The 17,113-nt window shown below is 36.8% G+C and overlaps 1 protein-coding gene across 3 annotated transcripts; it reads left to right on the forward strand.

Annotated features, from left to right (window-relative positions):
- The first annotated feature begins 6,344 nt into the window (after nucleotides 1–6,344).
- On the forward strand, nucleotides 6,345–15,918 carry hprt1l (hypoxanthine phosphoribosyltransferase 1, like). 3 transcript variants are annotated; one of them, XM_067379276.1, is made up of 9 exons: nucleotides 6,348–6,712; nucleotides 7,942–8,048; nucleotides 8,380–8,563; nucleotides 12,302–12,367; nucleotides 12,863–12,880; nucleotides 13,021–13,103; nucleotides 13,455–13,501; nucleotides 14,864–14,940; nucleotides 15,058–15,918. In XM_067379276.1, the coding sequence occupies exons 1-9, from the start codon at nucleotides 6,695–6,697 to the stop codon at nucleotides 15,103–15,105; spliced, it is 648 nt and encodes a 215-aa protein (XP_067235377.1). In that variant the 5' UTR covers nucleotides 6,348–6,694; the 3' UTR covers nucleotides 15,106–15,918. The 3 variants fall into 3 exon arrangements, with proteins under 3 accessions (XP_067235376.1, XP_067235378.1, XP_067235377.1); XM_067379275.1 differs by lacking the exons at nucleotides 14,864–14,940; nucleotides 15,058–15,918 and adding an exon at nucleotides 13,902–14,201 and having other exon boundaries at nucleotides 6,345–6,712; XM_067379277.1 differs by lacking the exons at nucleotides 14,864–14,940; nucleotides 15,058–15,918 and adding an exon at nucleotides 13,889–14,197 and having other exon boundaries at nucleotides 6,345–6,712.
- Nucleotides 15,919–17,113: the final 1,195 nt, after the last annotated feature.

Below are 17,113 nucleotides of genomic sequence, written 5' to 3' on the forward strand. Positions count from 1 at the left end.
GCTATATGAATAAAGATAGATATGAAGTTCTTTCCCTTGTGTCTTGTATGTTTTGGTATAGGTGTCAATTATACAAAATTTTGTGTATTGGGTAGAAAAAATACACTACGGTTAAGGTATTAAAATGACAAAATTATTTGGCAAGAAAGGCAAACTTCAGCATATAATTAAATATGAGTTTTGTTGTAGTATTCAAAAAAGGCATAGAAAAACAAAAAGCTCACTGGAAATAAAGCACACTTTTGCTACAATGGAATCAGTTATTAATGATTTGTTGGTTCTCCCTTGTTTCCTATAGCAAACATTTGGATGTTTAATGTCCCTCCGACACGTCCTGTCATGGTTGAAAAAAATAGTTCCAAATCGAAATCTCAATGGATATTATCTTACTAAATTAATTAATATATACTACACATACCTAAAAGTCATAGTTATACATGCAACCCCAGAGAATTGTAGACAAACGTACCTGAAAGCATTTTTAGGAACTATTCTGTTACATATTTTTACTGAATTTTGCCGTCCTACCGCGACTATTTTTGGCCAGGGACAATATATCGCCATGGGTTTTGATTACAGCAGGGCATTGACCCAGTAAACTTTGTGCATGTGTCATGCTTAACTTCTTTCCAGTCCTCCTTGAGTTCTTCCCAAAGTTGAGCTTCATTGGAAGACCTGCATGACTTCTCACAATTCAAATGTATAATTTCCCAAAGGTTTTTAAATGGCTTTAAGTTCAGGGGACTGAGGAAGCCTTCAAAATGCTGAGCACGAACACTTTCATTCCATGAGTGGTGTGTTTGAGATCATTATCATGTTTGATCTCCAAACAGATCGTCCATACTTGGCCCCAAAGTGTTCAGCAGGATTCCAAAGCTTTGGTCCATTTTTGCACTTTATAGATCCTTCCAACACCTGCTGCAGACATGTGTCCCCAATACCACTGTTTCCCCTGAAGTGCTTAATGGCACCACACATGCATTTGGTATTAAAACAGTTCAGTTGTCTCCTACGAACATACCTGATTGCTTGATTGTTAAATTTTGACTTCAGAATGTGGTTCCAATCATCCTTATGTTCTTTGCAAATGCAAGGTGTTTTTTGCAGTAGATACAACTGATAAATGGTTTCTTTACTGGTACACAACCTCTCAATCCAGACTCTTATAGTCGTTGGCTTACAGTTCAAGGTAAAATTGGAGGTTTCATCCAGGTCTTTAGAAGGTGTTTTGAGGTGGTCCCACATTCAGATGATTTTTCATTCCCTAATCTTCCTTGACCAGCCACAGCACTTTCCTTTCAGAATGACAGTGCTCTCACTGTGCTTTGAAATCATTCTGTGGACATTGGGACCATTCACATCCAGCACATGAGCAATATCCTATACACCAAATGACCAGATTTAGCCATTTCAACAATATCCTCTTTGATTGCAGAAGATGGCTCATTCCTTCTGGCCATTTTCACTAAAACCTACAAAATGTCATCTAATAATATTGCTAATACCTGCACATAGTGATTTATTGAATTATAGGCAAGGAATAATGAGTTCAGGCTTAAAATCAGCAAGATTTAAAGGTGCCCTTGAATGAAAAATTTAATTTATCTCAGCATAGTTGAGTAACAAGAGTTCAGTACATGGAAATGACATACAGTGAGTCTCAAACTCCATTGTTTCCTCCTTATATAAATCTCATTTGTTTAAGGGTGCTTTCACATTAGCACTTTTGGTGCACACCCGGGTTCGATTGACGTCAGAGTTCGGTACGTTTGGATGATGTGAACACGGTCTTCTGAACTCGGGTGCGCACCCGCGAACCGTACCCGAGTCCGCTTAAAAAGGGTGGTCTGGGGTGCGGTTCAAGTGAACTCCGGTATGGTTCGCTTCAGATATGAATGCAAACGTACCAAATTGCGGAAGTGAACCGCTATTAACGCCGTATAATTTGATAAAAATGTGTGTTTCACTCACTTTCCCAACGAGAGTGACTGACGTGCTGCAAACAGAGAGCTGTAGTAGCTTTTCTCATTTCTGCTCGCCTTCAGCATTGTACATTCGCGGCAGATAGACGCAAGAGCCGTTATGAACAAAACCAACGGTTCAAAAACAAAAATATAAAAGTGAGGAGAGCAACGTAATGCATTTTGCCGCCTTCTCCTGTGCCACCGTTACTAAGCAACGTAGTAAACAGCTGCTGTTTTGATGACGCAACCGAACCACGGGTCGGAACAAATAATATAATGTGAACACAGTCCAGTGGGGGCAGGGGGAGGGGGGAGTAATCGAACTCGGGTTCGGTACAGACAATCGAACCAAGTGTGAAAGCACCCTTGAGACCTCCGAAGAACAGGCGGATCTCAACATAGCATTAATATGTACGCCCCCAATATTTGCATATGCCAGCCCATGTTCCCAACATCATGAAAGGCATTACACAAGGGCAGCCAGTATTAACATCTGGATCTGTGCACAGCTGAATCATCAGACTAGGTAAGCAAACAAGAACAATAGCGAAAAATGGCAGATGGAGCGATAATAACTGACATGATCCATGATATTTTTAGTGATATTTGTAAATTGTCTTTCTAAATGTTTTGTTAGCATGTTTCTAATGTACTGTTAAATGTGGTTAAAGTTACCATCGTTTCTTACTGTATTCACGGAGACAAGAGCCATCGCTATTTTCATTATTAAACACTTGCAGTCTGTACACTCTAAAAAATGCTGGGTTAAAAACAACCCAAGTTGGGTTGAAAATGGACAAACCCAGCGATTGGGTTGTTTTAACCCAGCGGTAGGGTTAAATGTTTGCCCAACCTGCTGGGTAGTTTTATTTAAACCAACTATTATTTAAAAATTGCTATATGGCTAGCTTAAAATGAACCCAAAATAAGGCCAACAATAATAGACAAAAGGTGAATGTTTATTAATAAGCTTTAATATTTTATTAATATAAATTTAATAGTTTAATAGTTTATTAATATAAATTTATTAATAAGCAATTTAATAAATGTTTATTGTTTAATAATTATTCATTGAACATTAATAAATGTTAATTTCCAACATACTTTGGGTTAATTTTAAAGCAGAACTAAGTAACTTTTTTTACCTTCATAAATAGTTTTCTAAGTCCTTACGATGGTAAATTGCCTTGTAGTGGTGTGTTTGAGGCGAGCACTAACCCCCTCTGGCACGTCTATGCCAGAATACAGCACTTGCAACTTGAGCTGCACCGACCCGACACAATCTCGCCTCATGTTCACGCGAGAGTGACAAAATGCTTTGCGGTAATTCAAAAACAATGTATATATTATGTCTTTATAAGACAATTTCGAAAATTACCCACCTCCATCGAGTGTACTGTATTTGCAAATTACCCACCTCCTCTTTCTTGTACTGTATTTGCAAAACTACTGCGCTGGCGAGTGTTGTAGTCGTTGTAGTCCAGAGCTGCGCTTGGAGTATTTATGACAGTGTGATTCACTGAAGGAACCTGTAGGGGGAGCTTTGCGAATCTTGCTTAGTTCTGCTTTAATTAAGCAATACAGTAATTTTTAAACAATAGTTCAGTTAAATAAAACTACCCCCCAGCAGGTTGGGCAAACATTTAACCCTACCGCTGGGTTAAAACAACCCAATTGCTGGGTTTGTCCATTTTCAACCCAACTTGGGTTGTTTTTAACCCAGCATTTTTTAGAGTGTATAATTCATAAACACAACTTCATTCTTTATAAATCTCTCCAACAGATACATCAAATGTAAACAATATAACAGTAATCAATACTCACATAATCCGCCGCATGCATGAAGAACACTTTGTGAAGATCCATTGAAGCCATTAACATGTGGAACAACACTGACTCTTCCTAAAGGATTAATTCACTTTAAAATGAAAGTTAGCCCAGGCTTTACTCGCCCTCAAGCCATCCTATTTGTATATGACTTTCTTCTTTCTGATGAACACAGAGTTATATTAATAAATATCCTGACTCATCCGAGCTTTATAATTACAGTGAACGGGATCAACGGATATGAAGCTGAAGAAAGTGTCTTCATCCACATCCATCCATCATAAACATACACGGCTCCGGGGGGTTAAAGGAATAGTTCACCCAAAAATGAAAATTTGATGTTTATCTGCTTACCCCCAGCGCATCCAAGACGAAGGTGACTTTGTTTCTTCAGTAGAACACAAATGATGATTTTTAACTCCAATCATTGCCGTCTGTCAGCTGTAAGGGAACTCCATCTTTAAGAGTAAAAAAAAAACATGCACAGACAAATCCAAATTAAACCCTGCGGATTGTGACGACACATTGATGTCCTAAGACACGACATGGTTTGTGTGAGAAACCGAACAGTATTTATATCATTTTTACCTCTAAAACACCACAATGTCCAACTGCCTTGAGCATCCGGTTGGTGCATCGCGCTCTGACAACGGAAATGATCTCTCGCGTGTATATCTCAATGAGTGCGAGCGATCACTTCTGGCGTCAGAGTGCATTCAGACCTCACTAAATGAGTGCTGAACGAGTTTCTCGCACAAACCGATCGTTTCGTGTCTTAGGACATCAATGTGTCGTCACGAGCCGCAGGGTTTAATTTGGATTTGTCTGTGCATGTTTTGTTTTTTTTACTCTTATAGATGGAGTTCCCATTGACGCACTTATACAGCTGACAGACGGCAACGGTTGGAGTTAAAAATCATCATTTGTGTTCTACTGAAGAAAAAAAGTCACCTACATCTTGGATGCCCTGGGGGTAAGCAGATAAACATCACATTTCATTTTTGGGTGAACTATCCTTTTAGTAAAGGCATTCTGAAGCAAAGTGATGTGTTTGTGTAAGAAAAATATCCATATTTAACAAGTTATAAAGTAAAATATTTCGCTTCTGCCAGACCCCTTCCTGATTCAAATTACGGAAAAAATGGAACTGGCATTGCGTCATTTACACTTTTTCTGTAATAGGGAAGGTGTAGAAAGTAGCTTAAAGGGATAGTTCACCCCAAAATGAAAATTTGATGTTTATCTGCTTACCCCCAGTGCATCCAAGATGTAGGTGACTTTTTTTCTTCAGTCAAACGCAAATTATGATTTTTAACTGCAACCGCTGCCGTCTGTCAGTCAAATAATAGCAGTAGATGGGAACTTCAACTATAACAGTAAATAAAACTTGCTTAGACAAATCAAAATTAAAACCTGCAGCTCGTGACGACACATTAATGTCCTAAGACACGAAACGATCGGTTTGTGCGAGAAACCGAACATTATTTATATAATTTTTACCTCTAATACACCACTATGTCCAACTTCGTTCAGCTTCCTGTTAGTGAGGTCAAAAAACGCGTTCTGATGACGGAAGTGATGTCTCGCCCATATACTTCAATGAGCGCGAGACATCACTTCCGCTGTCAGAGCGCGATCAGACCTCACTAACCGGAAGCTGAACGAAGTTTGACATGGTGTATTAGGGGTAAAACATAATATAAATACTGTTCGGTTTCTCGCACAAACCGATCGTTTCGTGTCTTAGGACATCAATGTGTCGTCACGAGCCACAGGGTTTAATTTGGATTTGTCTATGGAAGTTTTTTCGACTCTTATTGTTCAAGTTCCCAATCACTGCTATTATTTGACTGACAGACGGCAGCGGTTGCAGTTAAAAATCATCATTTGCGTTCGACTGAAGAAAAAAAAGTCACCTACATCTTGGATGTACTGGGGGTAAGCAGATAAACATCACATTTTCATTTTTGGGTGAACTATCTCTTTAAGCTTTTTGAACTGCAAGAGTTTTACACTTTCTTCGTGAGTTGAGTTGCTCCTGCAGAAGCTAGATATTTTACTTCTTAGTTTGTTAAATATGGATTTTTTTTACACAAATGCATCGCTTTGCTTCAGAAGGACTTTATTAACCCCTGGAGCTGTGTGGAGTATGTTTATGATGGATGGATGGAGACATTTTCTTCAGCTCATACTTGTTGATCCTGTTCACTTCCATTATAAAGATCGGATGCATCAGGATATTAATATAAAAAAGTCATGTACACCTAAGACGGGGTAAGGTGGGGGGTACTTTTTCAATTGGATGATTATGGAAAAGTTTACTTATTTTGGATGGGTAGTTTTATGCAAGTAAAAACCATCATTCATTGGTTACATCGGGTCATGTGAACTGATAGCTAATTAAGCACAGGTGAGTCTTATTTGTTCGTTTTTGTTAGAGGAACTTATTTAAATTCATCAAAAGAGTGCTATCATTCTGCCCAGGATTGTTTGTTTGTGTGTGTAGTTCAGACAAGAGAAGAGGTTGGGCTACATTAGTTTGACAGAGCCCTATCTCTCAGTTAGTCCACCCTCCACTGCCTGTGATATGCTCCGTCTGACGTCACGCGGCGTTATCAGCATCCCGTCAGACTAATGCACTGAAGAGTCCTGCTCAAAACCGACCCGTTCAATGCTGGGACGCAAATGCGCTGACTCCATTTCTCTGGTGTTAAAGCACAGGTTGACCGCAGGTCAATCAGATTATTGGGTAAAATGGATTGTGACGTCAGGGTTTAGAAAGCGTCGCGTTGACTTCACGCACAGCATACGAGCGCTTTATCCTGACGCGAACAGACTCTCCTGCTGCAGACAGACACCAGCATGAGTCCGAAAACAGCGACCTGAAGGACAAACACAGCAGAATGGCCGCGTATCTGGAGGTAAGAGGACCCAGCGCACCTTGTTGCTGCATTTAACACGCCTTTTGTGAGACGCGCGTCAGATGAAGACTCAGCATTTCGACAGGTTCATGAGGTGTGGTTCGGCACGGTGTGTCTACAAACTAGTAAATAATTCACATTCATCATGAGGTTTAATGCGTACGTTTGAATTGATATGCGATGAAAGCCTGAAATAATGTAAACACATAGAGTGTCAACGCGAAATCCGTAATTCATCGTCTTCTAAACCGGTTTGTACGCACAAGCGGGTATGTTGCCAAGGCGACGCCATTGGTTAGATCGGTTCGAAGTAGTAATTTACAGGATATATATATATATATATATATATATATATATATATATATATATATATAATCACACACATATGTATATATATCACACACATATGTATATATATCACACACATATGTATATATATCACACACATATGTATATATATCACCCACATATGTATATATATCACACACATATGTATATATATCACACACATATGTATATGTGTATATATGTATATGTGTGTTTATATGTTTATATGGCATCATTTACTCACCCACAAGTCTTCTGTAGAACAAAAAAAAATGAAGTTTTGCTCTTCAATACAGTGCTTATAAGCAAATGACTACAGCTGTCAAGCTCCAAAAAGGATAAAATGACCATATAAGTAGTTTATAAGACTGATGCGCTATATTGTAATTCTGCCTTTACTTATAGGCCTACTATCTGAATGATCATAAATGCATGTTTACTTGGAAATTGTACATGAACACCCCTTTCAAATCATAATTTAGATGTCTAACAAGCACGTGAAGGCAATTTCAAATGACAGTAGCTTTGTGTGGACGTTCTGCTCGCTAAAGTTGTGGTTACATTAGCTCCATTGTCTATCATTATTAGTGTAGCGATATAGCTCATCTCACACAGAAGATCTGTTCATGTAGCTTTCTGTTGGTCAATGCAGCAAATGTGAAAACTGCATGATGAACTCTTTCACCCTCATGTGAAATTCCTGATCTAGTGGATTCCTACACTCTTAAAAATAAAGGTTCTTTATCAGTATCAATGGTTCCATGAAGAGCCTTTAACATCCATGTAATCTTCACACACACACAAAATGGTTCTTTTAAGAACTGCTGACTGGTTCGTTGTGGAACCATAATTGGTTCTGTGTAATAAAAGATGCTACAATAGATTTCTTTTTGTTCTTGCAGATAGCTGATGACAGCAAAGGGCACGAACTGAGTCTTTTCTGTGTGCCGAAACACTATGAGGAGGATTTGGACAGTGTCATAATACCCAACGGCCTCATTAAGGACAGGTACGTTTAATCAGTAGTAGGCCTACTGAGTTGCATCTGGTTGTTGTGGTGAGATTGGGAAGTGCTCATTTGTGAAATGATACAGTTGTGGTATTGACGTGGCCGTGGATTGCCCTCGATGGTAAAAGAGCCCTGTGTTCCCCCTGTAGATTTAGTTAATGATGTTAGCGCAATAGGAGAGGCATGTGATTTGAATTGGCTTTCCCATGTATTTGTTTAACAAATTTCCCCTAGGATCTCTTGACTGTCATTATTGGCATGACTTCAGCCAGTTTTAATGAGAGCCTTCATGTCAAAATACTCTACCCTTCAACTTTGATCTTCTCTCCAGGACTGAGAGGTTGGCCAGAGATATCGTTCGGGACATGGGAGGACATCATATCGTGGCTCTTTGCGTTCTGAAAGGAGGGTATAAGTTCTTTGCAGACCTGATGGATTACATCAAGACACTGAATCAAAACAGCGATAAGTCTGTGCCATTGACTGTGGATTTCATTAGGCTAAAGAGCTACTCGGTGAGTCCCAGATCTACTGCAGTCATTCACTCCCTCACTGAGCCGCATACAGACACATTCAACAACGACCTGTCAATCATTTCAGATGCGGTGGTCTGCCTTCATATTACTACATACAAATAGAGCATTTTATTAGTAGTAATAATAAGGGTTAAATACAACTTAACATGATTCAGTGTTTCAACAGTTCATTAGTAGCCTATTATGTATTTACATATTTACCATGATAACTCTTGTTTCCGTAACCCCAAAATGGCACTTTATTTTCACTTAAGCGCTAAAAAGGCTTCAACTTAAAGGAACACTCCACTTTTTTTGAAAATAGGCTAATTTTCCAACTCCCCTAGAGTTAAACAGTTGAGTCTTACTGTTTTCGAATCCATTCAGCCGATCTCCGGTTCTGGCGGTACCACTTTTAGCATAGCTTAGCATAGTTCATTGAATCTGATTAGACCGTTAGCATCGCGCTTAAAAATGACCAAAGAGTTTTGATATTTTTCCTATTTAAAGCTTGACTCTTCTGTAGTTAAATCGTGTACGAAGACCGACAGAAAATGAAAAGTTGCGATTTTCTAGGCTGATATGGCTAGGAACTATACTCTCATTCAGGCGTAATAATCAAGGAACTTTGCTGCCGTATCATGGCTGCAGCAGTGCAATGATATTACGCAGCGTCTCTCACAAACGTCTCCATGGTTGCAAGGCACGTTCCCTGTGCAAGCAGGGGCTCACGGGCGCTGCGTAATATCATTGCACTGCTGCAGCCATGGAACGGCAGCAAAGTTCCTTGATTATTACGCCTGAGTGAGAGTATAGTTCCTAGCCATATCAGCCTTCACAACTTTTTATTTTCCGTCGGTCTTAGTACACGATTTGACTACAGAAGAGTCAAGTTTTAAACAGGAAAAATATCAAAACTCTTTGGTCATTTTTAAGCGCGATGCTAACGGTCTAATCAGATTCAGTGAACTATGCTAAGCTATGCTAAAAGTGGTACCGCCAGAACCGGAGATCGGCTGAATGGATTTGAAAACGGTAAAACTCAACTGTTTAACTCTAGGGGAGTTGGAAAATTAGCCTATTTTCAAAAAAAGTGGAGTGTTCCTTTAAGGACCATGGGAAAATGTGGGTCTCATGGCCAAACCAGTTGAGAACCCCGATATAGAGGATAGGGAACGATTCAGACTGTTTTCGCGTTAGTGTCATGTGAATTCAACAAACAATTCTATATTTTAAAGCAATTTGGAGGAGAAACGGTTAGAGATTATGAGGAAAATTGGGTTTTACAGGCTCAACGGCTCTAGGCGAAACGCTATTGGCTATTTTGAAAAAAGGGGAGGAGCTTCTAGATATATACCGGACTTCAGCGGGTCTTTAAGGGTGCAGTAAGTGATTTCTGAGAAACGCTGTTGAAGGTGGATTGGACTGAGCGGCACAACACTTGTAGCCAATCAGCAGTAGGGGGCGTGTCCTCAGATTGTAGAAGGAGAGATGGTTGAGAGACATTACAAAAGAGGAAAGCTCAGAGGAATATCACTGGGAAAAGAAGGGTTATGATCAGGCTAGAGCTTTAGGACCCGTGTTAAAGGTGCTAAAGAGGATGTTTTGTTTTATACATTTTTGAAATATTACTTGAAACTGTCTTTACTAACTGATAAAAGACTATTTGTTAGGTGAACTGAAAGGAATAATATTAATATACATCATCTGTGCACGAGGTAGGGCCTTAAAAACATCAGCCATGATGATCGCGTAAACGATTGGCCCTCTGGCTTGTCAATCACTGCCGTGACTTTCCTTGTGAGAGATGAGTGCGGCTGCGCGCTCCAGTAACTTTCCACACTCCACAGGCGCCGCATGCGATGTTTTTGCCCGGAGACAGGAGTAACAACTGCAGATTATGAGTTACCTGCGGTGAGTCCGACATAATGAATCCACTAACATGACACAGTGAATGCCGGTGGTAAACACTCGTGTTCCAATACTCGTGCACGAGTTTTGTTCTTACGCATACGCTTATTTAAAAAACTCACTAACAGTCTTTGGTTTCTCAGTCGACGAAAAGTTCCTCTTTAGCACCTTTAATATTAGAAAATCACTGGAGAACCATAAGAGGGAAGACCAAAAAATGGACACTGAGGTTGTGTTTTTTGGTTTTGCAACATTGGTTTTGCTATGTTTCACAGAACCAAGATATGCTGTTGTTTGTACATAACAAAAAGATGTCACAACTTCCATTCCACCAAAACTTTAAAGGGTTAGTTCACCCAAAAATGAAAATTCTGTCATTTATTACTTCATTCATCTTCAGACCACAAATTAAGATATTTTTGATAAAATCCGATGGCTCCAGTGAGGCCTGCATAGCCAGCAATGACATTTCCTCTCTCAAGATCCATTAATGTACTAAAAACATATTTAAATCAGTTCATGTGAGTACAGTGGTTCAGTATTAATATTATAAAGCCAAGAGAATATTTTTGGTGTGACAAAAAAAAAAAAAAAAATATATATATAGTGATGGCCGAAACACTGCTTCAAGAAGCTTTGGAGCGTTATGAATCTTTTGAGTCGAATCTGCTGTTCAGAGTGCCAAAGTCACGTGATTTCAGCCGTTGGCAGTTTGACACGCGATCTGAATCATGATTCGACACAAAAGATTCATAACGCTCCGATGCTTCCTGAAGCAGTGTTTTGAAATCGGCCATCACTATATGTCTTTTTTTTTTTTTTTTTTTTTTTTTGGCGCACCAAAATATTCTCGTGGCTTTATGATATTAATATTGAACCACTGAACTCACATGAACTGATTTAAATATGTTTTTAGTACATTAATGGATCTTGAAAGAGGAAATGACATTGCTCCCTATGGAGGCCTCACTGAGCCATCGAATTTCATCTAAAATATCTCAATTTGTGTTCAGAAGATTAACAAAGGTCTTACGGGTGTGGAACGACATGAGGGTGAGTAATAAATGACAGAATTTTAATTTTTGGCTGAACTAACCCTTTAAAGTTGTGATGGAACGGAAGTTGTGACACATCTTTTTGTCATGTACATGAATCGGATTATTAAAAAAATGAGAAAAAAAAGTGCAGCCCTCAAAAATGGATGCAGACCTGAATGTAAGCTTGCAGTCTGCTGTAAGGGACAGTTTAAAGTGAATAAATGATAAAAGTTCAGCAAACGTCACCAGAGAAAGGTCTGATGCTTCACCGGAAGATCAAGTTATGAATTATGATGGAAAAAAGAGGAAATATATGCATGGATGAATCGTTCACAATAGGTTTGACTTCAAATGCTAATAACATAACTAAGCAATATCCATTTTGATACAGTATGATGCCTGAATTGATTTTAGTTTTTAGTGTTTTCTTTTTAGACAAAATACAGTATGATTTACTAGCATTTATCAATGTTTATCATTTAATTACCATTATATGAAAGTAATCATTGGTTTATTGGTATTGGGCAGAATATTAATAGCGGTGTATCACAATATAACTATAAGTTCATCCTATAGAAAAGCAGTTCCACCTCAAAGGATTAATTACACAACTTTAAGCCTCAAATAACCATTTTTAGTGTTTTAACAGAAATGCCAGCTGCTCATTTTTGCATTACTGCAAGCATGTCACATTACTGACCATATGTCACAGATGCAGTTGACGACTCTACAGTTGTTTTGAACCTGTAACATTAACTTAAAGTCTTTTTCTGATCTGATTTCCCTCCAGAATGACCAGTCTACAAACTGTGTGAAGGTTATTGGAGGAGATGAATTATCTGCTCTTTCTGGCAAAGTGAGTTTGGATCTGTGTGCACTTTTGTTTAGTATTAGTTTTTTTTACACTATGACATTTTAATGTTTTTGAAAGCCTCACAACGGCTGCAGTTAATTGATCGAATACAGAAGAAAATGTAATATTGTGAAATATTATTACAATGTAAAATAACTGTTTTCTATGTGAATGTTATAAAATGTAATTTATTCCTGTCATGCAGCAGTGTCACATGGTCCTTCAGAAATCATTCTGATATGATGATTTGCTGATCAAGAAACATTTATCATTACCAAAGTTGGACACTGTTAATGTGCTTATTTTTGATTCATTTTTTAGGATTTCTTAATGAATATAAAGTTCAAAAATTAATGTCACTTTTGACATTGACATTGCTGAAAAAAGTATTAATTAATAAATAATTGTACTGAGCACAAACTTTTGAACATTAGTACATATACTTTGGATATGATAAAAATGCAGATGGGTAATTTGTCTCCTTCTCTTTCCTCACAGAATGTGCTCATAGTCGAGGTGAGATTCAGTTTTCAGTTCAAAGTTTATTGCATTTCATGTCAAATTTGTGTTTGCACCAACATGTGTGAAATGTGTTGTGTGCTGAGAGATAAAAACACAGATGCTGACAGCAAACGAATTCTCTTTTTCTCCCCAAGGACATCGTGGAGACAGGAAGAACTATGGAAACGCTACTCAAACTATTAAATGAATGTCATCCTAAAATGGTGAAAGTTGTCAGGTGAGACGTAAACATCTCTGAAGTGCAAAACAAGAGAATAGTTGTCCTCTAACCATATTTTAGACGTGTATATTCAGTACATGCAACATTTAAGGCCCCCACCAAAGAAGAGCTTTAAAGAGACAGACGACAAAACCGCAGCGCTCTTATAATGAACAGAATGATGTTGTGCATTGGTGTGAACCCTAATATAGTTATCGTCCTTGGTGTGAACTGGCCTTTAGAGATGTTTCTGTGTTCATTAGTGGTTAAATTACTGGGCATTAGTGTTTAAAATAAGACTGCTGTTTATTTGAACGTTGTTCTTTTTATTTAATACATCTCACAATATTGAATGTCATTTAATTTCAGTTTACTGGTGAAAAGGACGCCCAGGAGCTCAGGATACCGTCCCGACTGTGAGTTCTTTGTTTCTCATCACTGGATTTTATTGGATATTATGAACATTTTGAGCTTAATCCACATCACTTAGAGAAATAAAACGCCCTGCATTTATGTTGTTGGACATTAGACACGCGCTCATCTGTCTGTGTTCAGAGTAGTTATGCAATGCTTTTAGACAGAAAGCTGATAAGCTCTTTATATCCATCCTCCAAGCACAAATGTCACTCTCTTTCGCTCTTGACTTCCACTTTCGAGCTAAAGCGAGTCTGTAATCAAGAAGACGAGGAATCTTCTAGCTCAGCCGCTCTCCACCTTCAATGCTCGCGTCTTCTGCGTCATAACCGTGTGATCGGCAGGTTGAGAGTGTGGCTGATCATGTGCAGCATTCACAAAAACTAAAGGTTTTTTTGACAGGTTGGGAACCATTGATCTGCTGTGTAGCAGGTCCCCACCAGTCGAGACGGTCAGCTAATGTCCTCTATGGGGACAACTATTGTTATACGATTGATCATTTTCATAAAGGCAAGAAATTTGCAAAATGTAACTTCCCTTTTAAATATGATTGACAATTCTTTGTGAGATTCAACTGAATGCTGGTGGAAAACTGATCAGATGTTCGCTGGTAATCTCCATGAACTGATTATAATTACATTAAATCGTTATTATTATTGATAGATGGAGGCAGATGATTCGCTGTGGCGACCCCTGAAGGGAACAGCCGAAAGGAAAGAAGATTATTATTTTTTAATAGTCATAAAAATTATATAATTCTAATATTAAATATATATATATTTTTTAATGTGATTGTCATTAAAATATTATAATTATAGTATTAAATACAATTTATATATGTATGTGCTTAATTGTCGTTAAAATAATATATAATTCTAATCATAATAAATAAAATATTTTTTTGGAGTGTGATTGTCATCATTAAAATTATTATATTATTATAATTATTATATTATTATAATATTAATTACAATTTTTATATATATATATATATATATATATAATATATAATATATATATATATATATATATATATATATATATATATATATATATATATATATATATATATATATATATATATATATATATAATATTATATATATATAATATTATATATATATATATATATAATATTATATATATATTTATATACACACACACATTTTATCTATTTTTGGAATGTGCTTGTCATTAAAATAATATATAATTCTAATTATAGTATTAAATATTCTAATTTATATTTTTTTAATATAATTTTTGGAATGTGCTTAATTTGAATATAATGCAAAACATCTGAGCTTTTTTCTTGTTAAATATAATTTAATTTTCCCCTTGCGTGTGTATGTCTTGTGTTCTTGTAGATATCGGATTTGAAGTTCCTGACAAGTTCCTGGTGGGATATGCTTTAGACTACAATGAATATTTCAGGGATTTGAGTGTAAGTGTTTGGTCCTTTCTGATGTAATGTTGTAAATGTGCAATGATATCAGTTTTGTGTATTTGTTTGTCTGATCAGAATGATGTATTGACATCTCTCTCTCTTTATATCTTTCAGCATATCTGTATAATAAGTGACAGCGCAAAAGAGAAATATAAAGTATGAAATGACACAGAGTGCCGGACGCACGAAAACAGAGATCACTGTGAACCTTTCTTTTGCTTGTAAATTTATTTTTGTACATGCCATCTGAAATGAATAATGAACTCATGAAACATGGATTCCCAAAGATGAATGATCACACTTCTAGAGCTGCGGCGAAGGACGAATGTTTTTTTGTTTAGAAGAGTTAATAGTTAATCTCATTTTAATTGTCATTACTGCTGATGATAACGGGACTTGCCATACACCTTTTGATTGTTTGAACAGAGGCCTTCGATGAACTGATTTCATGTTCATTTGGCTAATAGACGTTTGGCTTTAGAGCTCAGAGGTTATGAAGTTACTCATTGTCAGCTAGTTATTGTTATTTATTATCTATTCTCTAGATATTGACTCCAGAACATACACACATTGAGAATTGATGTGCAGCTGATGAAGGATTTTTGTTTTTGACCACTACAATGAAATAACACTGACATTATTATTTTTGTCCTGGTTGTTTTTATAAGCATGTGGATGTATAAGCTGAGGTGTGTGATTGTGTAATGTTTACTGCCACCAAAACTCTGGAAGTTGAAGAGCTGTTATGAAAGAAGAAAGCTACTCAATGAAACTAAGCAATAAAGTAGTGTACACAGGTCTATGCAATTTTTTAAAGTTTTATAATATCAACATTTGTTAAACCTGTTAACTGTCACCCCACTTTTTGTATAGACATGACAATGCACTATTCAAACTTAAATGGTTGTAATTCAAGAATATTTTGGAATATAGACATGAGGCTGGCCTTGTTTTAAAGATGAAATTTGGCAGATTATTGTAGAAGTGAAATAACTTATGTAAGTGAAACAGAAAAAGTTATTGAAGTTTAATTTATTAAAATGTAAAAATAAAATTTTACATTTTTTATAAAATATATATTTTACAAAAGTTTTAATCTAAAACTGCAAGGAAATCAAAGACAAAAATCTGAACGAGTTGTGTTCCAAATTTCAGGTTGATATCTTAAAAAATGAGCTTTCACTAAGATTTAGTTTGGGCGCAGTACCACACTTTTTCGCTAGATGTCAACCAAGCTCCATTATTGACCATATAAAGGCGCCTCCCTTTCCATATATGGTTTGAGTGATCTGAACCATATATTTCCATTATTTTCATACAATTTATGAAGTAGACATCCTATATAGAAGTAGTATGGGAAGTTTGGCAGAATTTGATATGAATTCAGCCTCTAATAAACATAAAAACAACATGTATGTGGGTTATAGATTGCCACCACAATCATAAATTTATTTATTTTTTTCTATTAAAAACATTTTCAGACCTTTTTTTCTCAAAAAATTGAATGGATGTTATCTTTTGAACTCTTGGCATGAAAACAAACACCAATCTTTAATGATTTTTCATGTTCATCGCTATTTCAAAATAAAGGTCTGAACATGCCTTATGAGTATGAAAATATGCTTGTTGCAAATTGATAAATTACTGCTCCTCTGTAATTTATTTTGAAAATCAGTCACCAAATATGAAAACTAGAGATTCTAAGATTTCAAATGATATAGTTTGGCAGAATTATATTACTGTTTTAAATATGTAATGGCTGTGGGTCCACCGGTGGGCCAGTGACAGTGAACAGGTTAAACAAAGCGTGTGGTCATGATGGGGGAAATATCTCAAATGTGAGATAAATGTCATGTTTTAATATCTATACGTATCTCCTACTTTACCTAACGTAAATACGTGTTGACTAACCATTAGTTCAAATCGTTGGTCGTTAAATATCGTAAATATTGCCTGCTAATAATAATAAAGCTATAAGAGATTAGGTTTGTTCCTGCAGGCGGAGACTCATTCAAAGTCATTTTGATTAAATCTGTTAATTACGACGATTCCTACATGGGATAGAAAAGTAAATGTCTAAAACATAATGAAGAAGAAGAAGAAACAAAACCGTTGGTCCATCCTGAACGGCGCTGAAAAACGGAACAGGAACCACGTGACACGTGACGTC

Source organism: Chanodichthys erythropterus, chromosome 24 (genome assembly GCF_024489055.1).
Source record: "Chanodichthys erythropterus isolate Z2021 chromosome 24, ASM2448905v1, whole genome shotgun sequence".
NCBI classification, from domain to species: Eukaryota; Metazoa; Chordata; class Actinopteri; order Cypriniformes; family Xenocyprididae; genus Chanodichthys; species Chanodichthys erythropterus.

What these genes read in the sequence shown, in the direction of transcription:
- hprt1l (XM_067379275.1), top strand. An exon ending in AACGGCCTCATTAAGGACAG is followed by an intron (nt 8,049 to 8,379) that starts GTACGTTTAATC and finishes TCTTCTCTCCAG; the next exon opens with GACTGAGAGGTTGGCCAGAG. An exon ending in CTCAGGATACCGTCCCGACT is followed by an intron (nt 13,502 to 13,901) that starts GTGAGTTCTTTG and finishes TTTTTTTGACAG; the next exon opens with GTTGGGAACCATTGATCTGC.